Source organism: Pseudophryne corroboree, chromosome 3 (genome assembly GCF_028390025.1).
Source record: "Pseudophryne corroboree isolate aPseCor3 chromosome 3, aPseCor3.hap2, whole genome shotgun sequence".
NCBI classification, from domain to species: domain Eukaryota; kingdom Metazoa; phylum Chordata; class Amphibia; order Anura; family Myobatrachidae; genus Pseudophryne; species Pseudophryne corroboree.
Window position 1 is genome coordinate 185,195,607 of NC_086446.1, and position 26,416 is coordinate 185,222,022.

The 26,416-nt window shown below is 40.9% G+C and overlaps 1 protein-coding gene across 14 annotated transcripts in view; it reads right to left on the reverse strand.

Annotated features, from left to right (window-relative positions):
- KCNMA1 (potassium calcium-activated channel subfamily M alpha 1) overlaps positions 1-26,416 on the reverse strand; it is a 1,046,495-nt gene that overhangs the window by 326,979 nt on the left and 693,100 nt on the right. For all 14 annotated transcript variants that reach the window (XM_063958697.1, XM_063958688.1, XM_063958687.1 and 11 more), the window contains exons 6-9: positions 22,236-22,311; positions 13,041-13,116; positions 12,229-12,399; positions 1,392-1,483 (exon numbers count right to left, since the gene is read on the reverse strand). In XM_063958697.1, coding sequence (XP_063814767.1) covers positions 1,392-1,483; positions 12,229-12,399; positions 13,041-13,116; positions 22,236-22,311 — 415 coding nt within the window. The remainder of the gene's footprint in view (positions 1-1,391; positions 1,484-12,228; positions 12,400-13,040; positions 13,117-22,235; positions 22,312-26,416) is intronic.

Genomic DNA, 26,416 nt, shown 5'->3' on the forward strand with positions numbered 1-26,416 from the left:
TAGATATTTGCCTGCATGATGGCAAGAAACGGGAAAAGTGACTTTCAAGTTTATACTTGCCACATTTATCAACTTAAATTGGTGGATACTCCACTCAGAAGTTACTTCACCATTTGGGCACAATGGCTGGCACATCATTTATCTTACTTCTAACATTGGGCAGTATTACACTTACTATAAAGGACTCTTCTAGTAAAATAAATGTAATACAGGCATTTCTCATCTGAGGAGAAGTAACGGTCAGTCATCTACAGAAAGAATACACACACTGGAATAGCGCAGAACCGCAAGTCACTGACTTGCAATATTGCATCCTAAATCCTCAGTCAAACCCAATGCTAGACAACCTGAGCTGGTTTTCACTGTAGCACAGAGACCATGAGTATGGGCAGCCTGCCATCATGAAAGCCAGGCCAATCCCTCTTAGACTATCCAATTGGATGATAACTACATTTTGGGTGGGTGGTTGGGTGGGTTTTTGTGTGTGTGTGTGTGTGTGTGTGTGTGTGTGTGTGTGTGTGTGTTCGTCATCAGCCAATAGAGTCTTTGTGATCCAGTCATTCAGCCTTAACAAAATTAAATCAGATCTGTACATATAGGTAAGTAGCACGGTGGTTAGCATCACATACTAGCAGCACTCTTTGTGTGTTGTTTGCATGTTTTACCACTATTTGGGCGTCAGTTTCCTCCCACAGTCCAAAAGCACATTTGCAGGTCAGTTGGCTTATGATGAGCCAAGACAGTACTTGTGTGGTAGAGAATGTAGATACTGTAGGGACAGCTGTATTAGTAAAGGATAACAATTCTCTGCAAAATGCTGCATAAGTATATAAAGGTTAATCATTTTTTGGACTTTATATGCTATTAAAACAATTAAATGGAAGCTCCGGCCAAATCTTTTGCATAATAATTGCTAATGGCTTTATAACTGAACGAGTTACATTTAGGAGACTGTGCATAATGAAAACTCTAAATCAATATTAAAATAAAATGTTTCTGTACTACTAGTGTTCTGTATTGTACAAGCTGATACCAATCCCTGCAAGTCTGAGAACCACTAGTAACCCCCTAGTCTACACTAGAAGAAAACAGCTAGGAAGTTAGTGATACTTGGAATACCTTTAAAATATCTGCAATTTAGCTTGCCCAAAATGGAAAAAATAAATAAATAAAAAAACAAAAAAAAACTTACTTTCTCCCTCTTGTTGAGTTAAACGTCCCGCCATATTTCTTCCGATTAAGGATGAGAGCAGCAATTTCGGGGACGTATCGGGCAAACATTGCCTGAGTGCGTGGAACGAGAAATAGGAAGAAAAAAACAAACAAAGGACAAATCGCATGCAGAGAGGTTTACCCTGCAGCAGTGACACCACGCCTCGGTCAATACTTACTTCCGTCCACTAACTGCACTATAAGAACCACCATATTTCTTTCGGTTTCCTATTAACTCTATGATTTCGGGGACGTAGCTGGCAAACATGGCCTAGGAAGGAAGACAGGAGACAGAAGAGAAGACTAAAAAGAAAGAAAGGACGTCTGTTGCAGAAAAGGACACGCTCGACATAGGGGGTGGAATTGGGGGAACAGCCCCAGCTAAATAAACCAGGTGTGGATGGACAGGCATGATGCTGAGAGTTGTTTTTCTCTTGTTTGTTTTTTTTTTTACAAATAAAGTGGACATTGCGTTAACATATGCTGCTCTACACCAGGGCAAGGAATTTGCTGTGTTTAAAATATATCACATATAGCAATGGTGGTCTTACCAATGCGGACTTTATTACCACCATATCTTGATGGGCATATACTGTTACAGGAAGTTGGACTTTGGATATTGTTTTGTTAAATATTTAAAAATATGGAGAAAACATCAGCCAATCATCTCACACAATAAAGGATGCCAATAAACTTTCAAATTACCTACTATAGCTGATACTATTAAGTTTCAGTTAAACCTATTTATCACAAGCTACCAACAGGCTATCGCTGAGTATCACCAGCAGTAGCCATGCCCATTGATAGCTTGTTTACTATTGCTAACCTAACACGGGCAGTAGCCCTTGCATAGCATTTGTTTCCTTGTTTCCCAATTCTGTTTTAACAAACTTCTTTATCTTTTATTTTTAGTAGAATCTGTTACTGGATTCTCAAGTCTGGCCTTGATAAGTTGTCCTAAAAAAAAATTTCTATCACTGTGAGAAGTAGTAATAGATAATCTTTTGTTATTGGGTCCTATTGCCTATAGTCTTCATCATCACTTTGATGTGTCACATGCTGTGCTCTTTGGGGACCTTTCCCCTTCAACTACATACAGTAGCACTGAGTCTGCAGCTTCCTGCTTGCTTCATTTTCCTTACATGCATCAGACTACAGTTCATATCACTTGCAGCCATGCCTCCTCACTACCCATCCACACGTGAACAAAGCACTGCTTATCACGAGAAGAACACGCTCATCTCCTGGCATACTTTATTATACTACGGTTAATGACCTGATTGGCTACATGTTGAAGTGTCGTAGATGAAGAAAGATAATATGATGATCTGACTCTAGCCAAGTAAAACTTAAATAGAATTGTGGTAAGAATAATTAGGTAAAATGGCTATTGAAACTACTAATTTGTTTTCTAAATGAGATAGTAAAACTAAATATTGTTTGGAGTATTCATGTAACAAATTTAGTCTTTAAAATAAATGAAAAAAGCATTAAAAAAACCCAACCAACTAGTATGTATTTATATATGTATACACATACCCAATTTGATCGAAATTCAAACAAGTATCTTTTAAACAATTTATCTGTTCTTTCATTTTAATTGTTATTTTATAGAGTTAGAATGAGATTTTTAATTTTCACGATTATGATGGATTTTTATAATGTAATTCCTTTAAACCTGGTGCATTTATTTTCAGCAAAAACTCAAATGACTCTGCAACATATTAGACATGCAGATTCGCAACCCAAGACTGGTTTCTTATCTCAAGCATGGAGCTGATCTCCCTCTGTCGAGCGTGTTTGAAAGAGCAAAAATATTTGGGTCCACTAAATAATGCCCAAAATGTAAGAAAAGAAAAAAGGGGATATGTCACAAAAAGTCCACAAAAAGGAGGTACACATTTAAAAAAAAAAATTGAATTATAATTTAAAAAAAAGGAGTAATGGCCAGAAGGTGCATTTTCTGAGAATTAAGTCAGTTAAGTCTGTAAGACATTGCAAAGTTGTGGTTTTTATACTGTAGATTAAAAGAAAAACAAACTAGTTATAAAACATTCCTCAACATGCATTAAGGGACAGTTGTACAACATTTTTTCGGATCGGTCAGCCACAGACACTGTACAACCATCTGGTCAATCCACCAATATCGGGCGGATCGACCAGATAATTGTAGCATTTATGCACAGCTTTGGCGATGTTTTATTGACAGATGTCAGCAACAATGCCAGTCATAACAGATTTTCTACTGCTGTAATAAAGTGGCTATAAAAAATCATAGTTACTGACGCTTTTTTTTTTTTAAACGCCTGTCTAAAGCCTGTCTGTCTAAAACATCTTAATATTATAAAACATATTAATCTTAAAGAAAGATTAATAACTGAAATCACATTTTACATTAATGTTAGTCCCAAACTGATTTGAAAAAGTTTCTCATTTACTTCAAGATACAATATAATTACTGGTTGAGTCTCCCATATCCAAAATGCTTGGGACCATTGTTTGGGAGGGATTTAGGATTTTTCTGTATTTTGGAATATTTGCATACCATCACTGGCGTCACTAGAAGGGTGCGGGGGGGTGAAATCGGGTGTCACCATTCCAGGGGTTGACACCAAAATGCTGGCTCCTCATCAGAGGCAGGGTGCCGGGTGCTGTACTGTGACGTTATCATACAGCGCCCAGCTCCTGTCACTGAAGAGGAGCCAGCAGTCTCCAGGTCAGCCCAGCATCTAAAGTGAGGAAAAGGGATGTCCTGTGAGATCACGCCCCCTCCCATCGAAAGGCCAAGCCCCCTTCCCCAGATGCCACACTCCCTTTGTGGACAGGCTTTCACACAACACATGGTGTCACTGATACCAGTGATGCTAATGTATGCCATATTAAGATACTTTGGGGATGGGACCCAAGTCTAAAAATTAAAATATTTATGTTTTATATACAGCTTTTACACACAGCCTGAAGGTCATTTTATATAATATTTTTAATAGTTTTGTGCATGAAACAAAGTATATGTAAATTTAACCATCAGAAAGTAAAGGTGTCACTATCTCAGTCGTGCTCAAAACATTTTGGATATCGCATTTTCGTGTATGGGAGACTCAACCTGTTTTCTGCATTACTGTTGTGTATGAGAATGATGTCTTTTTTTTTTTTTATCATTTAGGCGTTGTTATTGTGCCAAAGTATGGCATTTTAATGATTAAAGAAATCACATTTGCAAGAAAACTCTTCTCTGGCCTAGATTTTTGGGGAAATTTACTAAAACTTTTCATGCTATGTGTTCTGCAATTACAAAATCGTGATTTACTAGAAGGAAAACTTGCAGTCAAGAATGAAACCACACCACCAGGTATAAAACCGCAATTGTACTTTGAAGTCCTTGAAGGGATAAAAACTATCTCACCTACAAAGCAATTTGGCGAACCACCACTGTATGGTTTAAAAACAAACAAAAATAAACACACTAAAGTAAATGATTCCGCAAATCATACGTTTTTAGCGGTCTGTTATGTCTGTCAGTAAAAATAATATATTGTGTGTGTTTGTGTGTGTATGTATATATATATATATATATATATATATATATACACACACACACACACACACACACACACACACCTCTACTTCACTCACTCCATCAGACCTGACAACTGCCAATGCAGTGGAGTGGGCATCCTCTTATACTCCAACTGTGCCGTTTGCATCATCTCATCTTAGCCCTCCCTTATTTTTTTGTCAAGTTTGAGGCCCACTCTATCCATCTCTTCTGCTCCCTGCATCTCCGTGTTGCGCCACAACCTCCACTCTATCATCCTTGGCAGCTTTAACATTCTTACTGACATCACTAATCCCACATCCACCACAACTTCATGCCCTTTTTTGCTCCTTTGTCCTCTCTCAATGGACCTTCATCCCCACTCCCTTGACCTTATCTTCACCCTTTGTGCTCTCTCTCTCTGACTTCTGCAACTCCCTCTTCCCCCTCTCTGACCACCATCAACTATCCTTCACTCATCCCCTCACCCAAATCCACCATCACCAGATGCAATCTTGATACTCTTGACCACGCAGTGCTGTTCTCCTCACACGACACTATCACCATGGCAGCTTCTTTTCGCACTTGATTCCATTGCCACATCCCCCTCTTTCCTCTCCGCGTTCCAAACCACAACACTGGCATTCCAAAACTGACCCAGTTCCTGCAGAAATCTCGCTCTCTGGCAGACTTAGTCCACTTCAAGTTCTTCCTACAGCTCTACCCTCTCCTTCACCAAGCAATGCTTCTTACAGTCACTCATCTCTTCTTAATCATCCAATCCCCTGCTGCCTCTTTGGTACTTTCAACACTCTCCTTTGCAACCCCGTCAATCATCTCCCATCCTCCCTTGCTGTGACTGACCTTGCTCCTTCTTATTGAGGCAATCCATCATGGGGATTGAATCATCACCTTGTGTTTCTTCCATCACATCGTTGTCCACTTCCTCATCTTGTCCATTTAAACATGCTCATGTCTCATCTATTCTTAAAAAACTCAACCTCATCTCCTCAGTTGTAGACAAGCTCCTCAACCACTAGCTACCACTCCATTAATCTTCTCCCTTTCGCCTCCCAACTACTTGAGCAGCTTGTCTACAACTGTCTCACCAGCTACCTCTCTGACAACTCAGTCCTTGATCCTCTCAAACCTGGCTTTTGCAAACTTCACTCCACTGAAACTGCCCTGGTCAAAGTCACCAATGACCTGCTTTTAGTCAAATCCAGGAATAACTTCTCCCTGCTCATCCTCCTGGACCTCTCTGTGGTCTTTGACACCGGGAATTATCCTCTCCTCCTCTGCACCTTTCAGATCACTGGCCGCTCTGGCACCATCCACACCTGGTTCACCTCTTACCTCACTAACCACTCCTTCTCAGTTTCTGTCTCTGGTTCCACCTCCCCAATTTCATCCTTCTGTTGGCGTCCCACTGGGATTTATCCTGGGTTTCCTGGTCTTCTCACTGTACACCTCTTTCCTGGGAGAATTCATCAGTACCTTTGACTTCCCATACCACATCTATGGCAATGACACGCAACTATACCTCTCCTCTTCTGACCTCTCCCCCTTCCATCTTCTCTTGGGTATCTAGATGCCTCACCACCATCTTCTCCTGGATGTCTAAGCAATCTCTGAAGCTTGACATGGACAAAATCAAACTCATCATCTTTCCCCCAAACAGAGTAGCCTCCCCCCCCAAATCTCTCTATTAATGTTGACAACACCATCGTCTCCCCTGTTCCGCTCCCCAACTCCACTGCTTGGGTGTCACTACTTGACTCCACCTTCTCCTTTGCTCCCCACATTACAGTTTTGGCTCAATCCTGTCAGTTCCAGCTATACAACATCACTTGCATCAGGCCATTCCTCTCCCAGAAAGCTACCAAACTAATTATCCACTCACTAATAATTTCTCGGCTCAACTACTTCAAACCTTCTGCTTACTGGCCTCCCACGTTCCCATCTTGCTCCCCTCCAATCTGTTCTCAGTGTTGCAGTTAGACTTATCTTTCTCTCCCGCACGCCTCATGTCATGCCCTCTGCCCTACACTGTAAGCTCCTAGGAGTAGGTTCCTCCTCCCTCCTGTTCTCACAGCCGCCTTCTCTAGTACTTCAATGACAACATACTCAGTTGCCATTTAGCCCAGAATTCCCCTTGATTGTAGCCATTCATTTCTTTCAGCAGCTCTACTCCTGCTAGTCTTGCTGTCGCTGTTAGAGACAGATGTCACCTTTTGACCTTACTCACCTAGTTTCCCAGCTGTATTGTGTACTGATAATTGTGGTGCTAATTGTTGTGCTCTGTTTATGTCTTGGTAACTGTAATATAATGTTCTGTTGATCCTGTACTGTCCTATTGTTGCATACGGTATGGTAATGCGAACCATCTGTGGTGCCTTATAAATAAAGTGTAATAATAATAAATATACTAGTATATGAAGTATTCCCTCCTTAAAACATTTGGTTCACAATTCTGGGGTGGAGAAAGGTGTACAAATATTAGCTAGAGAATTTAAGCTAGAGAGTACCATCTCAGTGCTGAGTAGGACTAGCATCCCTGGTCACTGAGTACCAAGGAAAACATTTTTTTAAATTCACTGACAACCTACTGTGACAGTACTGGCTTAGTGTTGAGGCTACATCCAAAGTACAACTGCATACATAAAAATTTCTTGGATGCAAGCAACAGTGGTTGTGTTATGCTGAGGACTTATGCTCACTATGTATTTCCCTCCTTTGAGTGCGCAAAGCTTGGTGTGCATGGATGAATGACCCTGCCTAACATCAGCATGTCCCTGAATATTGTATAAAAATATTGGTATGGAAATCACACACATATAAAAAAAATAAAGCAAAAGGATGACATAGACACATAAAGCGACAATGCGGCACACATACCGATATACACTGACATGCAGTGGTACGAATAAACACATAGGTTAACTTACAAATAGAAAGCATGATAGACTGACACAGAAATAAATGCATAAATGTGCTCTGGGGACGCCATTGAGACAAGACAACATGCAGCTAGTGAGCTAGATGGATATTGAAAGAGACACAGATCATATATGGAGATTAGAGACAGATTCTCTTTGCAATGAATTCCAGGTCCCTCTGACATGGATTCAGTTCCATCAGTAAACAGATTCACATTATCAATGCATTTATTCACTAAATTCACTAGAAAACACACCTCTGGTTAGTTAACATATATCTATATATAAAAAAAAATACATTTAAGGAGACATGGCTTATGTACTGCCAAATAAAAAAATAAATAAAAAACTACAAAAAAAAAAACATTGGTGGTCTATAAAAAAAAAAATAGTATTCATAGCCATATAGATCATCAACAGTTACCGATAATGAAATCTTAAAAAAAAAAGTATATTTTTAAAAAGAAAGCTCCCAATTTATTTTATTGGGGACGTCCCTTAAATGTTTGGATAGGAAGTGATGGGGACACATTTAAAATAGACTAAAACGAGTAGACAAAAAAAAGTTTGCAACAAAAAAAAAGGGTAATGCTACTGGGAGGGTCACACACTAGGGAGAGTGGGGTAAAGGGTAAATTCAGTTTATTTCTAAAAATAATACACAGATACTGAGCCATGTTTTGTCCAACAAACACTTATGATTTAAGCTACTGTGGTCAAAGGCTTGTACAGTAACGGATTAAAAAATAAATAAACAACAGCAGGTGAAAATAACCATTGAACTCATCCAAGTACTGATGGCAAGGGATCCGTTAGAGGAATTATGATTAAGGAAAGAAAACATTAAACAAAAAAAATTTACAAAACAAAAATGTATGCTAATGGTCTGCTCGTATTTACAATTTCAGTTCTATGAATAACCCATTACTCAACATGGTATGGTGCTGATTAACACTGTACAAAAGATCAAAACTGCAGTAACTCATCATAAGTCATTGATGCTGAAAAACTACAATGAATGGGTTAAATAAACCTACAACTGTTAAAAAAAATGTTTTGCACTAGTCTGGTCTCTGTAGTAACTCATGAAACAAACCGTGCCTACTTAGTGGAGATTGCCATTTTGTAACGTAAAGGAATACTAGGCTTGGCTAGATAATTGTATAGTTTTTAACAATAAGAAATGGATTTCTCAAACAATGCACAAGGAGATGGTGGCAGAACTGAGCAGTATGGATCATACATCATTTTACTGCATGGACGTACATAGCCACCGATTAATAATATGACTGCTTGGGAACACTATTTAGGATTAAGATATGATGACAAGGCAAATGTATAACTGAAGTTGGGTAAACCAACCTGTCTGCACTTTGACACAGTGTTATTTCATATTGTTTGTTGGAATAATTAAGGACAACAGGGATGACAAAAAAGGGTAAAAAGCAAAGTAGGAGTAGATTGAAACCGCAAAAAAACATATCTTGACAATAACTGATATATAAAACCCAAACCTTTTCTGTACTGAGATGGAATGCAGTATATATTAAAGACCACTTCAGTACAGAATTAGTTAATACTAAGAAATATACCAAGTACAACAATAAATAACATGATTTTGCCTTTGCTATAGCACCAGAGGCCAGTAGAGTACTGGTCTTCAAAATCTTTAATGCGCAATCTACCTGTCTCAACACTGCAGTCATTACTGTACATGGGTATCACTTGAACACATTAAAAAGTTCAGCCAAAGGAAAACTCTGAGAAATCTATAAAACTGCCCTGTTGTGTAAATGGCATAGGACTACACAGGCAAAGCACCAAATGCCAAACCATTTATCACAAGGGGTTGTTTATATGGTACAAGTGATAATCACTACAGATATAAGAGCCTCTGGGGGACATTTAATTAGCAGTGATAAGAGCGGAGAAGTGAGCCAGTGGAGAAATTGCCCCATCCACCAATCAGCAGCTCTGTATCATTTTATAGTATGCAAATTATAGATGTTACTTCAGTGCTGATTGGTTGCCATGGGCAACTTCTCCACTGGCTCACTTCTCCGCTCTTATCACTGCTTAGTAAATGTCCCCCTAAGATACAGTAAGTGGATGAAACATCAACCCATTATAAAAAAATGCAGTGAGTGTGTTGCCAGCTGGATCAGCAAACTTATCTGACTGGCAAATATCTATTGTAGCATGATTATCTGCAGAGCATTGCTCCTCACCAAAGTTGAAATAATTCCACAAAGTGGTAACATTCTGCAACACCAAACCTGGAAACAAGCTTACGTACTCTGATGAGTATTACTCCAAATATGAAACATGAAAGACAAAAAAAAAATCATACACTAGTTACTACAACCAGACTAGGGGTGGTCCAAGTGTGGCAATCCTGCTGCTGTGGAAGTGCACATCCTAGCATACGCCGCAACAGTTTTATTTTACCATGCCAAGTAGTTCCACAGCTGCTGTAGCGCAATACGTTGCCTACCCCTGAACCAAACTATATTTAAATAATGGCCTACAGTTCCGTAATTTCAATTTATTGTTGTGCAAAATTAAGTTATAGGTTTTCAATGACAAAAAGTACACCAACAGTCCCATATAGACCTATTTTTATTTAATTTATTTTTATTTATTTTATTATTTTTTTTGGGGGGGCAAACATTTGAGAGATGCCAATGTACTGGGTCACGGAGCACAATGCAGCTGCCTTCTGGGGTTACCACAGGAGGTATCAGGATGGAGACATTCCCCTTTTTGGCTGCTCTACCTCCTCCCTCCCCCCACAGCCTTCACCACCAGCCTCCAGGGCCCTCTGCCTTCCTGCACCCAGCTCCAATCCCTACAGTGTGTGGCTAGTTACTGTGGACTGGCCCTGTCTCAGGAACCAGTCCTGTTTCCTTCCAAATCCGACTTAATATGTCCCTTCCCTGTTCCTCCTCAGCTCCCCCTTTGTCTCATCCCCCCTCCCCCGATAGAGATCTCTATCTCTCTTCATATATATATATATATATATATATCTCTGTCATTGGGTAAGTGGTGTGGCGGGTAATTCCAGCTGCCCCTGGGGAGCGACATTCAGCATTCAGTAGTTTAGTGGCACCAAAATGAAATTATATCTCCCCCCAATCTAAAAACATTGTGGCACCCCTCCCTCGGATGATCAATGCTAGTGTTGGGAGTCATTGACATGAACAGTAATTTTCAATTTTTACTTTTATAGAAAGCAAACTGGAAGCCCAGCCCACACTCCCAGCCTACTGTGCACATGTCAATCCCCAAAGCTGGTTCATGCATGTGCAGATGCAAGCAGAACATGATACAAGAAGCAGAGAGGCTTTGTAACTCCCTCTGAGTGCTCTGTTATGAGCCTCTGCAGGCAGTGGTGCAGCTCACTACCTACTTCCAGGGTCCCAGCCGTCACTAGGAGACTGGGATGCTGGAGTGCAGCATCAGTAACCGATTAGCATGCTAGGCCTGGCCGTGGATAGGAGACCGGGACGCCAGCCAGCTGCTGCACTGAGTGTTCTCAGCTGGTACTAATTACTGGGATACTCAATACTGCTAAGTGCAGCTCTATACCTGCATAATATTTTTATTTAGGGGGCCTGTCTTTGTTGAGGCATTATGATTGGCCTTTGTATGTGAAAAAAGGCAGCCATGGCTTAACCTCCTTGCCAGTTATACTGTAGCTTCATGCCCTGGTGCCTTGGTGTAAACTGTGCTGCCACAGTCCTGGATTCACTTTGCCACTAAAGGCTGGTCTATGGTCTCCTGCCTTCTGCATCTGTTTGAATATTACCTTCAGCACTGTACCTGAGTCCTGCCAGTATTCCTTATGCTGCCATTGCTAGTTTCCTGCATTTTCATTACAGCCTCACTTTATTACTAATGCAAGTGTATTCATCTACTCCAGCCTATTTCCTGCGGTCACCCGGTTATCTCTTATCTTGAGTTAAGTCCTAGCGGCATCTCAGTACAGGTGAGAGGCTCTCTCTCTATGGGAAAAGGGGCGGCTCTTATAGGCGATGACCTCTGTAGCGTGGTTCTAAGAGTCTTACGCAATTTCTTAGGTGTACCTAACACTCTCTCAGTGTAATCCACTCCTCCAATGTGAAGCCAGTCAGTGTCAGTGGTAACCATAATTGACTGTAATCCACACAGATTTTGAAAATTACATAAGAAGGATCACAGCTATGCCAAAATAAAATTAAATGTTTGCTTAAAAGGTACTTAACTTGCTACCTACACAAAACAAAACAAAAATGATGTAAAATGACTGCTTTAATGCATTGTGGCTACTGTGGATGTTGTGTACAGATTGGAACTGCACAAGCATTATGTGTGGATGGAAATAGTACTTCCACTTTGTTGTGGAAAATAAATAGTGGTAAATGTTAACTCACTTTGTGTCACTACACATTAACTTATTTGTCAAGTGTAAGGACAAATAAAAGATGGGTTTGCATTGCTCTGCAGATCCCTATTCCACTCTAACCCATGATACTATAACAATACAAAGTAAAGTATTTTTACCAAACCGCCGAGAATGAAAAACACCATGAAGAGACGGCCAAGGGTGGTTTTTGCATAAACATCTCCATATCCCACAGTGGACATGGTCACCATTAGCAAGTAGACACATTCCCAATATGAAATACTCTGTGAGTTTCGGAAATCATCCCATGGGTCTCCAGAGTTCTCCACCTACAGAAAAAAAAATAAGTGACCAATCATTTTACATTCAGCAAAACAATACACATTCCATTATTGGCATAAAGCATTTCCAACTTGATCATAAACTTATAATTTTGCTAACATGATAATCCTACCGAATACATTGTAAATGATGGCACAATGGTTAGTATTACTGACTAAAAAAATTGAGGTAATGGGTTAGATTCCAAATAGTGTCCTGTCTGTTTGTTGTTTGTATGTTCTCCCTGTGTTTGAGAGAGCTTCCTCCAGTAATATAGTTTTCTACTACAAGCCAAAAGTTGGCATGTAGGTGAAATGTCAGAAAAAATGATCGCTAAATATGTGTGTGCTATAACCACAAGTGCTGTACTGTTAAGATACAGATGTAGCTACTCTAATTGTGGCTGTGACTAGTCCAGTCAATAGTAGAGCTGGGATGACCATCGGTGGGTGTGACCAACCATGAATCCCCTGTAGCTGGTTTTATACCATCGAAGTTAACCACCAATGGCACCATTGATGGTTAACCCCCAATTGCCATCTCTACTTATAATACAGTATACAGTATGTTTCATGATTTATTCTAAGTGTAAAAAACACATAACCCCTATGACATTAAGAGAAGAGTAAAACACAAAACAAAAACTCACCAAATGAATGAAGCCTGCTGCTGTCAACCAAGTACTGATAAATATGGAGCAAAGATTCACCAGCTTAATGGAATTACTAAAAAGGAGAAAGCAAGTGAAGAACCTTGTTAGATGGATCACACAGAGATGTAGCCACACTTTTACTTTGCGGTTTCTGATGCAGATATCTGGGCCAATGGCATTATCAGACATACATTTTGAATCAGCCCCCTCACTGGATATATTGAAGCCGAAAAAAAATAATTACGTTTTATATTAAATAAAGTGATGACGGAGCGTTCTAGGCAGTCGTTTTCATTTAAAACATATCCCATATCCTTTAAGTATATAGGTACACGGTCGAGTCACATTATTATTATTATTATTATTATTATGACCACCTCCAACATTTGTTGTCGGCAGCGCGTAGCCCATGAAGTACATCACGGGTCGTGCGGTGTCTTGGTGGGTATATAAGGTTTCCGATAGGCTGTCTGCTCACTCGTTGCTGTTGTGTAAAATGGGCAATTTATCCGAGTTGCAAAAATTGATGATTATCGGCTTTCTGGCCAAGGGTGGCAGTATTTCTGAAACAGCGCAGTTTGTAAACTGTTTGCGTGCTGCTGTAGTAAAGGTGTATAGTGACTTGACAAATGGCACCACTGCGAATAACAGACGTGGAAAAATGCGGAGCACCATGTGACTGATGTGAGAAGTGAACGTCGGTTATGAAGGTGCGTGAGGGCTGCAGTGGAGCAGCTCACCGTCAAAATTAACCTGAGGGATACCAGACGTGCGTCTAAAATGACAGCGAACCCTGCGGCATATGGGGCTCTGAAGCGGTTACCCTGGATATTAGCTCGTGGTCATAATAATGTGACTCGACCATGTATAATATAATGTAAAAGTAAAAAGAACTTAAACTAAACACTATGAAAGTGTTGTTAAGCCAATGCTAAATTAAATGAAGAATTTGCAACAATATGGGTATATTTGCATCTTATTGTAAACATGAACACACATTCACATATTATCATTTTCACCTTACAAATACACTTAAGATTACCATTTTGAAATCTTCAAGGTGTATTTTTGCTTTCTCTATTTTTAGCCTAGATTAGTATAAAAAAATGGTTTGCACTGAGCTGTTGCCGACATCTGGTGAAAATCCGGATTCTGCTGCATGGCTGTAAACGCCCACAAATGCCCGGCTGTGTCTCACTAATGTATACTGCATAAGGGCTATGTACTTTGAAAGATGTGTGTATATGCCCATGGCAACAAAAACAGATTCCACAGATATATATTTTGTTGTTGTAAAAACAAAGAAAATCTGTCATGTAGTACAACAAAAATACATTAGATTTTATATACATATTTGGGGTCACATACACATTTCAGAATTCTTACATACAGTAACAATATAAATATACTAAGTACTGTGGGCCTGATTCAGAGATGTACGCAATGCTGATATTTACGGAGCTGAGCTTTTATATACGCATGTGCCAAGGTACCCTAGCAATGTAACTTGCAGTGAGGACCATTTGAGGGAGGTAATGGGGAGTGATGGCAAGAACAGGCATGTCGTGAACAGTTTTGGGGAGTGTCTCAGCCTACATCCGTGATTCAATATGCAAAAAACAGGTTGGCAGCTTCTTAGATCATGTGGACAATCTGCGTGATCACATCTGCATGTTTGTACGCAGTTGCTTGGACCTGTGAAGCTGTCAGTGGGCGTCTCAACACATTTCCAGTCAGCTACAGAATTAGGCAAGGTTACGCAGGTTCATTGGCGCTTCTATCACGGCTGGTGCAAGGACTCTCTGAACTCTAGGTAAAGCTTTAGCCTAGCGCCTCTATCCCCACACTCCTGGAGGGGAGATGCAGGTGGCCACTAGGTTTACTGAGGTGAATTGAGTCATTACATACTGTATATGCAGAGAAAGCGAACAGCACTCATGGACTGTTAAAGTGAAAAGGTAGTGTATATTGGCCCTCATTCCGAGTTGTTCGCTCGCTAGCTGCTTTTAGCAGCATTGCAAACGCTAGGCCGCCGCCCTCTGGGAGTGTATCTTGGCTTAGCAGAATAGCGAACGAAAGATTAGCAGAACTGCTACTAAATATTTTCCTGCAGTTTCTGAGTAGCTCCAGACCTACTGCTAGACTGCGAACACCTCAGTCCCTTTAGTTCCTGGTTTGACGTCACAAACACGCCCTGCGTTCGGCCAGCCACTCCCCCGTTTCTCCAGCCACTCCTACGTTTTTACCTGGCACGCCTGCGTTTTTTAGCACACTCCCTGAAAACGGCCAGTTGCCACCCACAAACACCCACTTCCTGGTCAATCACACTACGATCACTCGAGCGTTGAAAAAACGTCGCTCGAGCTTGTGTAGATCTACAAAATTTTGTGTGAAAGTACTTAGCACATGCGCACTGCGTACCATGCGCATGCGCATTTTTGTCGTTTTTTTCACTTGATCGCTGCACTGCGAAAATCGGCAGCGAGCGAACAACTCGGATTGACCACCATTGTACGTAATTTTGACCTTTAACTTTGTCCACAATTTTTTGGGTAAAAGTCCTTCCATTCTTGCTGCTTATGTATACATGTAGCTGGCTTGACACCTACACCAATTTCACTTTTTTGCGGAGTGCCAGGAAAATATATATCCCCAACTGTACTTCTGTGTGCTATTCAACGAGTGCAACCCCCCACCCAATCCCAACTGGGCTGTAAGATCTGTACTGGCCGCACAGAAATCTCCATGTGTTACTTACCTTAATATGTTTACTTGTTTTCTCTCCTCATTGGCAGGGTTTCTGCTGGTTGCAGGCATGTAGCCAGGTGCTGCTGAAGAGCTGGGATCCAGGCACCTGGGGGAGGTGCACTGGCGCTAGGAGGGGCGGCCGTGGTGTCACCCTTCAATAGCCCTAGTTACAATCTGCCTCCGATGTGTCATCACATGACTTGATGTTACACGTGTCAGCAAAAAGGAAGCATTGAGGCACTACACAGCGCAGCCGGATAGCAGAGGCTTCTGCTAATTATACCCGCTGCAGCACAGTGTAAAAGTTACATGTCCTGCACAGAGATAGCTTTCATTTTTTTCTCCTATTTAATGTAAAAAATATAGGTAGTTGCAATGGGTTATCTTCTAATGCTCAGGCAGCATTTAATGATACCTCTATGAGCCCCTTCAACATTCTGCCCTGTATCATATACACTTTATTGTATTCAGAATGCTGTTGACATGCATGGAGTCTATTTAAGGTAGCAGTTCATTTTAAAGACATTATTATTATTATTATTATTATTATTATTATTGTTGTTATTATGGGCCTTATTCTGAGTCAGATGCAAAGTGGCTGTATGTGCGTGGTGCCTCAATAGCCTGATTAGCTACATTATGTGAATGCCAGTTTGCATGGGGCTAATGAGAGGCTCTGCATTGCTACAAGCAGGAAGCTGAAACCATCACTATTAGTATCATCCCTTGCACCTTCCCCATGCTGGGTGCAGGAGACCCATTAGGCGTCCCTTCTCCATATACATGACTCAGAATAGCATGGAACTCAAGTTAGACAGCCACAACCCTCACATAATACGCCCATGACACTTTCACAGAACAGTTCCATATGAGCGCACTGTCAACGCCCAGATCCTGCCCCAAAATGTCCACTACTTACAAAGGACAGATCCGGGTCTCATGATTCATTGGAATCAGATGGAGATGTGTAAATTCACTTCTGTGCATGCACTATATGGTAAAACTTGGTACCTGCGTCCATGCAAAGACTCGGAACAAACCCCAATACTCTCATCAATGAAACAAAGTACAAGCTATATAAAAGCCCAGGGATCCTGAAAGCTCTCCTCCTTTGTCTGGCCACTCAGCCAGCGGAAATGTAATCTTTATTTAGTAAGTTAAGATAAATGCCTTACACAGCTGAAGCCTCTCTAATTGCGTTCTGTGTCAGTGTAGGGGGTTAAGCCTCTTGCTGCTTTTTCTCTGTGTTATGGCCAGACGTTGATTTCATGAATGAGATTTCATTTAATCCTAATGCCTCAGTGGATGCCCACCCACTCCCATCTGTTACCCTTGTCACACACAAACATCACACAATGACAAAGTCATACACACACACACACACACACACACACACACACACACACACACACACACACACACACACACACAGATAACCGGATATCAGATACACCTAACACTGACATTGTATAGGTCCCTGTATGGATTTGGTTTACACACCCACAATAAATTCCATCAGCTGTTTCAACACTACCTAGAGTTAGAATAAAATAATGATATATACTTTTAATTATCACACAAACACATCAATAATAATAATAATAATAATAATAATAATAATAATAATAATGTTATTTATATAGCACTGTTCACTATATAGAACTCAAAGTGCATTACGTTTACATTTTTTTTTTAATGGTACAAAATAAACATATTAAGTATTATTAAAATAAAAACTACAGAAAAGAGAGCTATGCATTTGGGTTATATTTAATTTTATTTCTTACCTAAAGGGCATTGTCATGCCCTGTGTCAGCCCCCCCTCATCCTATGTCATCACGTAAAAGGGTCGGGAGTATATAGGTAGCTGGGAACAGGGTGCGCTATAATGAAATGCTGCTGAGAACCTTTCCAGGCTGTAAGGTGCTGTTCTAGGCACCCCACTAGCCACAGAAGTGTGCCAGTGGGGCAGAACTGGTGCCAGCCGCATGCTGTGGGCAGCAGCATTAGTTGCACACCCCTCTTTACGCCTAGCACATAGGACATTAATAAAATGCTTTGAGTAAACAGTCTTGTTTTTGATGGTTACTAGAGTAGAGGCCTATCAAACTGTACTAGCTGATAGCTTGACCCCCAAACGAAGTAAAGCAAATTGTAAGTACTGCTAATAATCGTCATCTGCAGAAAAATGTCTTCCTCTATCCCATGAAAAACTTACAGTAGGAGGCATAATTCCAAATAAAAATGCAAAGCTCCAAATAATGAACGGTATAAGTCAGCTGAAACTACACACTGTCATGGCCAAAAATGCTGCTCAGAACGGTACCCGTTTTTCACTCGTCCAGCCGCTTGTAAGAGTCTGGCATGCTCGGATGGTCCAGGGGCATGCTGCCGGCACAGCCACGGTGATCTCCCTGGAGGTGGTTGCCCCTGTGGGAAGCGATGCACGGGACTGCAGTGTGGCTGAAGTGGGATGCTGCGGCGGCATTCCACATGGTGCTGTTCCTACCAGCCCAGCACTATGAACGGCACCATAATGTTTGGTATCAGCTGTCCTTTACCAATCCTTTACAGCCTGAGTGTCAGCTGGTGAGCTCAGCCAATCCTGAATCACCCAGGGGTTTAAAACCTCCTGCCATCCAAGTCTCAGGTTGCCAGTCCCATAAGTCACACAGCTCTGTGTGTAAGCTTTGAAGCTGCGCTCCTCATTGTGTCCAGATGCTGGGCCTGATTCAGACCTGGTCGCAGCAGAAAAATTGTTCTCTAATGGGCAAAATCATGTGCACTGCAAGGCGGGCAGATATAACATGTGCAGAGAGAGTTAGATTTGGGTGGGTTATATTGTTTCTGTGCAGGGTAAATACTGGCTGCTTTATTGTTACACTGCAATTTAGATTTCAGTTTAAACACGCCCCACCCAAATCTAAGGGGCTCCATACACTAGAGCGATAATGCCCGATTTCATCCGATTTCGTGCATTCGACCTGATATATCGAATGAAATCAGGCATTTTGGAGGTGTTTCCGATCTGATCCGATGCGCGTACCCGTGAGCATCGGATCGGATCCTCCAGATTGAATGTGCTGCACATTCAATCAGGTCTGACCTGGGGGCATGGCAGGGATCGCCCAAGATACATTGTATGCAAAAGGACAGCATACGATGTATCTTGGGCGATCATGCCCTCCGGGAGGCTGCCGGGGCAATCACCTGCGACATGAGGTCGCATAAGTTTATGGGGCTCTTAACTCTCTCTGCATATGTTATATCTGCCCCACCTGCACTGCACATGGTTTTGCCCATTAGAGAACAATTTTGCTGCTGCGATCAGGTCTAATTAGGCCCATTATCCGAGTACCTGCATTAATTCTGAGCTTGAAAACACAATATCATTATTACCATCGGTCCCAGTCCGATATCATCAATTACCATTGGTTCCAGTTTGATATCACCAATTACCATCTGTTCCAGCTTGATATCACCAATTTTCGTCAGTCCCAGTACGATATCATCAATATCATCGGTTTACCAATACCATCTGTTCCAGTCCAATATCACAGTTACCATCGGCTCTTGTCTAACATTATCCGCACTAGCACTGGTAACCCTGTCAGGGGGTCCCTGCAGAAAACTACTGGCGGGATAAGACTCCGCGCCCCTGTTCGGGGTCTAGTCAACTGCCTGGTGCTAGTCTCTGAATCCTTCTGACTCTACTGAGAAGATATTACATAAAGCTCCAGCTCCATTGCATTTTTTTCTATGACTGAAAAACTGGACTGATTGGTGTGACCCACACATGTGACAATACAGAATGATGTGGACTATATAAACCAAGGGGTATATTTACTAAAAATCGTAGTTTTCTGAATGAGGTTAAAGTTCAAACTCGAATGACATCGAATGTGTGCAACTTTTTGAATTTTTTTACGCCACATTTACTAAGCTGTCGTATTCTGCATTTTCGTTTTTTCCGATGTCGATGTCATTCGTAATTTCGGCCAGTGTTTTACGGGAGTGAACAGTAAAATACTGCCGACATTAACACAATTAATTTTTGGCACCAGGACCAGGCGCAGAGCCCGATGCTGGTTGATCAAATATGGGGGAACCCCTGTCAATTTTCCCCCCATATTTTTTCAACCAGGACCGGCTCAAAGAGCCCGAGGCTGGTTTTGCTTAGGAGGGGGGACCCCACGCATTTTTTTTCTAGATTTTTAACACTTTCACACCCCTTCCCACTGATAAACATGCACTGATCTCACTGATCCGTGCAAGCCTATCAGAACACGGTAAAAAAAAACAGGTCTATTTTAAAACTGCTTTTTTTTACGATTTGTATTTTTTCACGGCAGTGTTTGTGAAAAATAATTTTTTGTAAATTACCGAGTTGTATGAAATAACAGGCGTATTTGACCGATGGTGTATTAATTCGTATTTTTTTTCTTTGACTACCAAAAAAATACGAATGCCCTCATCACTGCCGAGATTTTTGTTTAGTAAATTCCCAAGATGACACTTTGAAGAAAAAACAGCAAATCGGTCAAAATCAGGACCTTAGTAAATATACCCCCAAATGTCCCACCAATATTGGCAAGTGCAAAAAAATGATTTCCCTATGAAAAATCTTACCAAATATGTTTAAGAAAGCACCTGGGAAATTTACATGCTTTTTTTTTTATACAACTTAAGTTATGAATATTTTACACAGATGTTGAGTGGTTCTGACACACTTTAATCAATGAGATGTAAATTCAAACAATTTCCTTCATCTTTTACCACTGAGGTTCAGGTGTGCGGTCTACATACAGTATGTATAGAAAAGTTACTAAATACAAATCATCATAAAGCCAGAATTCACAGCATATTCAAAGGTTGCCAACATCTCAGTTTTCATTCTACTACCCATTTTATTACTAAGACGTTCAGTGTTTATCTATGGCAGCTAGGCATTTGGAAGAGTGCAAAAGTAAGCTTGAAACTATGGGGTCTACTCAATTGATGTTGGATCCTTTCCGACGGAAAGGATCCAACATTTCAGTATTCAATTTGCGGCCAAATCCAACTTTTGGGCTGTTACCGACAATGCCAACCCGACTTTTTTTTTTTTTTAAGTCAGATTGATATTGTCAGAAACGGGGCTAAAACCTGTCAGATTTGGCAGCAAATCCAACAAAACACGTGGATTTGCGGCTAATCCGCCAAGCGACGTGTTTTCCGACAAGTCGGAATTTCTGACTTGCCGGATAAATGGCAGTTTGACTGAATAGGTCGAATCTGGATTCGACCGTAACTTGTCGGAAACTGATGTTTTTCCGACAAGACGGGAATTCCGACTTGAATTGAATAGACCCCTATATGTCCTGGTTTCACATTAAAGGTGTGATGGCTTTCACATAGTAATGCAGGAACATATTGTACTATCAGAATTATTTTATACTAGAATATCTGTTTCTCGTTAAGGTTAAAGTTTAAGCTGAGCACTGACAGCGAGAGATGAGGGTTTATTTGCTTTGTACATTATTATTATTATTATCCTTAATTTATATGGCGCCACAAGGGTTCCGCAGCGCCCAATTACAGAGTACATAAACAAATAATCAAACAGGAAAACAGCAACTTACAGTTGATGACAGTATAGGACAAGTACAAGGTAAATAAACATAGTTACATCAGCAGATGACACTGGAATAAGTATCAGGTGGCAGAATACTGATGGAATTGGTGCAGTTGAAGATTATTAAAGTAAGAAAGGATAAGCACATGAGGGAAGAGGGCCCTGCTCGTGAGAGCTTACATTCTAAAGGGGAGGGGTAGACAGACAGGGGTGACACAGTTGGGGTACATAGAGAGCGTAGAACAGAGGGTTAGGATGAGATTTGGCTGGGTTTGGTGAAGAAGTGGGTCTTGAGAGCCCGTTTGAAGTTTTGTAGAGAGGTGGAGAGTCTGAGGGGGAGAGGTAGGGAATTCCAAAGAAGTGGTGCAGCACGTGAAAAATCTTGGAGGTAGGAGTGGGAGGAAGTAATCCGTAGGCAGGAGAGTCGGCGTGCATTAGCAGAGCGAAAAGGACGGGTGGGAGTGTAAAGGGAGATAAGGTCAGAGATGTAGATGGGAGAGGAGTGGGTGAGGGCTTTGTAAGCGAGTGTGAGAAGCTTGAAAGGGAAGGGGAGCCAGTGAAGGTCTAGTAAGAGAGGAGAGGTGGACGTAGTGCGTTTGGTGAGGAAGATGAGCCGGGCAGCAGCATTGAGGATAGATTGGAGTGGAGAGAGGTATTTGTCAGGAATGCCAGTCAGGAGCAGATTACAGTAGTCCAGTCTGGAGATGACCAGTGAGTGGATAAGAGTCTTAGTAGCATCCTGGGTCAGAAAGGGTCTGATCCTGGAAATATTTTTTAGATGAAAGTGAATGTAATAAACTATACATAATGCCTCTAGCTTATTTTCTCACCTTGTTTTTAAAATATTTAAAAATTGCAAGATTTCGGAAAACTGGATTAGCCGCAGAGCTCGTAGGAACCTCAGGCCTGTAAGAGAGAAAAGATCATAAACACACTTCGCTCGATCAGAATATCACAACATTAATAATTTCCATGAAACTGAAAGACATTCTGAGCAGCAAAATTTGCCAACATTTAGTAGATGTAGCTTACCACCAAATTACAACATTTATTACAATTATTTTATTGGAATATAATATTAACTACATATGGAGCATGCACTCCTTTAGCCCGCAACATTAAATTATCAGTGTGGAAGTCCTGAAATTGTAATTACATTGCTTTACATAATAGATCCAATAATCAAACAATCATAGAAAATAGAGGAAAAGGAAAATGGATAGGCAGGATAATTCCAATAAGAAAAAAAAGTATTAACAAACATCAAAAGCATAGCAAAATGAACCATAGCATCTATCAGCAGCAAATAATTAGGACATAACCTAAGCATTAAAAGCAAACAAGGCAATAAGGGAAGAGAAAAATAAAGGAAAAAGGGTGAACAACAAAAAGAAGAACAGGACTACAAATGAAACACAAAGTACTATTAAGAGGTTCCCGGCTTTGATGAGTTATGGAAAGTGTACCAGGAATTCCATAACTGGTGATTTGCCTTCTTATTTTATACATGATTCCAGAGCCAACACTACCACTATGTAACCTAGGTTTAGGGCTATGATGTCACAACCCACAACCTCGCTCACAATCTGACACAAAGAAGATGAAAAAAAAAACCTTTTACTCCAAGAACGTGAAGAAGGGGTCATGCATTGTTCCACCACTTTATAACCAGCAATATTTTACATAGAAGTTACTATAACAATATTTCCACTTACAATGCAATTTAGGGTTAAGCCAGGAGGCAAACCCCTCCCAACTCTAAATATGTTCACACATTTTAAAATAATTAACTATTAAATAAGACCCCGATACAGTATGTTTTTTTTTAAATCTTTTCTAAATATTAAACCAGTTATCAAGCCTTTCAGCTGAAATAATCACAAATGATATTACATCATGACAACACCTACTGATCATACTTCTTAGCCACTTATACATACTGTGTCCCAACTCAAATCAGGGCAAGAAGTGTGCGCCTCCACTTTGCCGAAAAGGGGGTGAGTGACCACATTAAAAAGGTCTGTCACCAAGTAACAACATGTCCATAGCCCTGGGAGTGTGTCTAGCATTTTTCATGTGCTTGGCACCCCTTAAACCATCTGCCCTAAAAAACTCTGGCAGATGCATGCATGGCACTTGTTAACAGGTAAATGGGTCATACCTCACACCACTTTGACAGTCAGACAAGTGCCAATGACTGCTATAGTAAAGATCACTTAACTAAGGACTGTATTGCCTAAATTAGGGAAATTAGGGATGTATGCACTGTAAGTGCATGTATTGATCATGGTAAGATAATGCAGGGGTAAAAGATGCACAAGCTGAACATATGGTGCTGATAATGACACAAATCTAATTTCAGAAATGTTATCTATTTGTTTGATATAAGGCCAATGCTCATGGTGATTGCCAGTATGAACTGTTGATCGGGAAACTCCTAGACATTGGAGACTTTAAAATGTATAGTTACATGGGAGACTGTAGAGAAGGTGGGCAGCACATAGTAACCAGTCACAGCGGAGTATGTGTCTAAAACAGGGCCATCTTAAAGCAATGAATGCCCTGGGCAAAGCAAAGCACTGGGGCCCCTACACACCATTCACGGGAATACATTGAAAAAACTAAATAAATAGATCATAACTTACTGTACCCTCCTGCGGTTCCTTACCCTCTCTCAACATGCTTTCATACAGTGAATGACTGTCAGCACTCTGACAGACATAGCTCCAGTAATCTACCAATCAGCAAGCTGACAGCCATTCGCTGTCTGGCTGCAGCCAATAGGCACTTGCAGGTAGAGAACGCTGCACTCTGAAAGATAAATCAAGCCATCTACCAATCAGCAAGCAGACAGCCATTCTCTATCTTGCTGAAGCCTAGGAGGCAGGTAGAGAATGCTGCCTGGCTGCTCTTATTGGGTGTAATTCACAATCAGAGTGGCTGAGCAGTATTTTCTACATGCCTCCCAAGAAGCTCTGGAGACACCGGCCCGACAGACGATCTCTGGACCAGCTCGCCCCTAGAATCGTAAGGCCCTGGGCATATGTCCAGTGTGCCTATACGTAAACATGGCGCTGGACTAAAAGAACGAAGGCAGGCAGCTTAACTGGTGAGTCATTTCACATTGGTGGATGTGATTTGTGCAGAGGTGCGGCTAACCATGCAATTGTGTCATGACTGGAGGAATGTTAGAATTTAGAGGAAGTTTATTCTGAAAAACTGTGTTTGGGGAAATAATACATGGTGATTCAAAAGTGTGCAGGAAATTGGAAAACTGAATACTCCAGTAAGGTATGGGTGAGGTGGGCTATCTTTTAGGGTATGTACCGAACATGGGCGCCATCTTGAAATTGGCCACCTTGAATCTAAGTCAGTTTTTTCAAATGGAAAGGGGGTCATGTAACATGTCAAACAACATCAGAATTTGCTGAAAAGTGTATTGTGTACAGATTTGAAATAGCAGTTATGGTTCAAAAGTTACAACACTTTTTTTGTTGCAGGTAACTGAAGGTGTCTTTGACAAAAGAGAAAGTTGAGGTCATTTTGATGTCTGGAGAACAAAGTTTCCGTGTCATAGCTGCAGATCTTAACAACCGGTACCCATAAACACCTCCAGTTTCACATAGCTGGATCTTGAATGGATGCCATCGATGGGCCTGAAGAATTTGTACGATTGATGACTGAATGATTCCACATTCTGCAAACAAACGTCATGTGCTGCGTTGTGGGTTCTTCACGAAGGATGCCAAAACTATTGTTGAGGCTGTCTCGTCAGTAGCACTTTTGGGACTACCACTCCGTGACTTGTCAGCCACTGTCCCAGTTTCTTGGAATTTGGAAATTAGGCACCTGACAGTGTTATGTGTAACTGGAGGTCTTTCTGGGTACCGGTTGTTAAAATCTGCACCTATGACACAGAAACTTCATTCTCCAGACATCAAAATGACCTAAATTCTCTCCTCTTTTGTCAAGCCAACTTTAGTTACCTGCAACAAAAATAGTGTTGCAACTTTTAAACCATAACTGCTATTTCAAATCTGTTTGAAACAATAAACTCTTCAGCAAATTCTGATGTTGTCTGATATGTTGTATGACCCCCTCTCCATTTGATAAAAACGGACTTAGATTCAAGATGGTAGATTTCAAGATGGCGCTCATGTTCGGTACATACCCTAAAAGATAGCCCACCCATACCTTACTGGAGTATTCAGTTTTTACCATTTCCTACACAGTTTTTGAAACAAAAGTGTGCACTGCGACTTTTGAATCACCCTGTATATCCACAGCCATGAATGTGAACATAACATAATACGCACTTTACTTTCATACTATGTTTTGGTATTGAGATTGATAACCAAACTTTTTTTTGTCGAGCCTTGCTCTATGACATGCAGGTGGAAATTAACTAAGGTTGCGATTTGACTAGAGACTCGGAAATTTACTAAACTCAAATATTGGCAGTGTTGGGCCAATTTGTATTGTGATACACTGCCGTCCACACAAATACGAATCAATTGACCATCGGTCAAACATGGTTGCTTTTTCACATAAACCTCATACAACACAGGAATTTACTAAGGATTTGTATTCTCAATCACTGCCGACAATAGCTTAACACTGCTGGAAAAGCATGGAATTTGTACAGAAATAGAACTTTCAAGTAGATCTGCTTTTGGCTGACGTGTTTGGAGAATCATGCATGGATCAGTGAGATCTGTGCATGCTTCGCTGTATAAATGTGTGTGAAATAGTTAAATAAAATCAAAAATTGCATGGGGTCCCCCCCTCCTGAACATAACCAGCCCCAAGCTCTTTGAGCCGGTCCTGGTTGTTAAAATACTGGGGGGAAATTGTGTAGGGGTTTCCAGTATTTTAAAAATCAGCACCAGGCTCTTAGACCGGTCCTGGTTCCAAAAATACAGGGGTAATCAGGACTGATCCAAGAGACCGGTGCTGGTTTTTAAAATACTGGGAACCCCTACACATTTTTTCACGGGTACTTTAATAACCA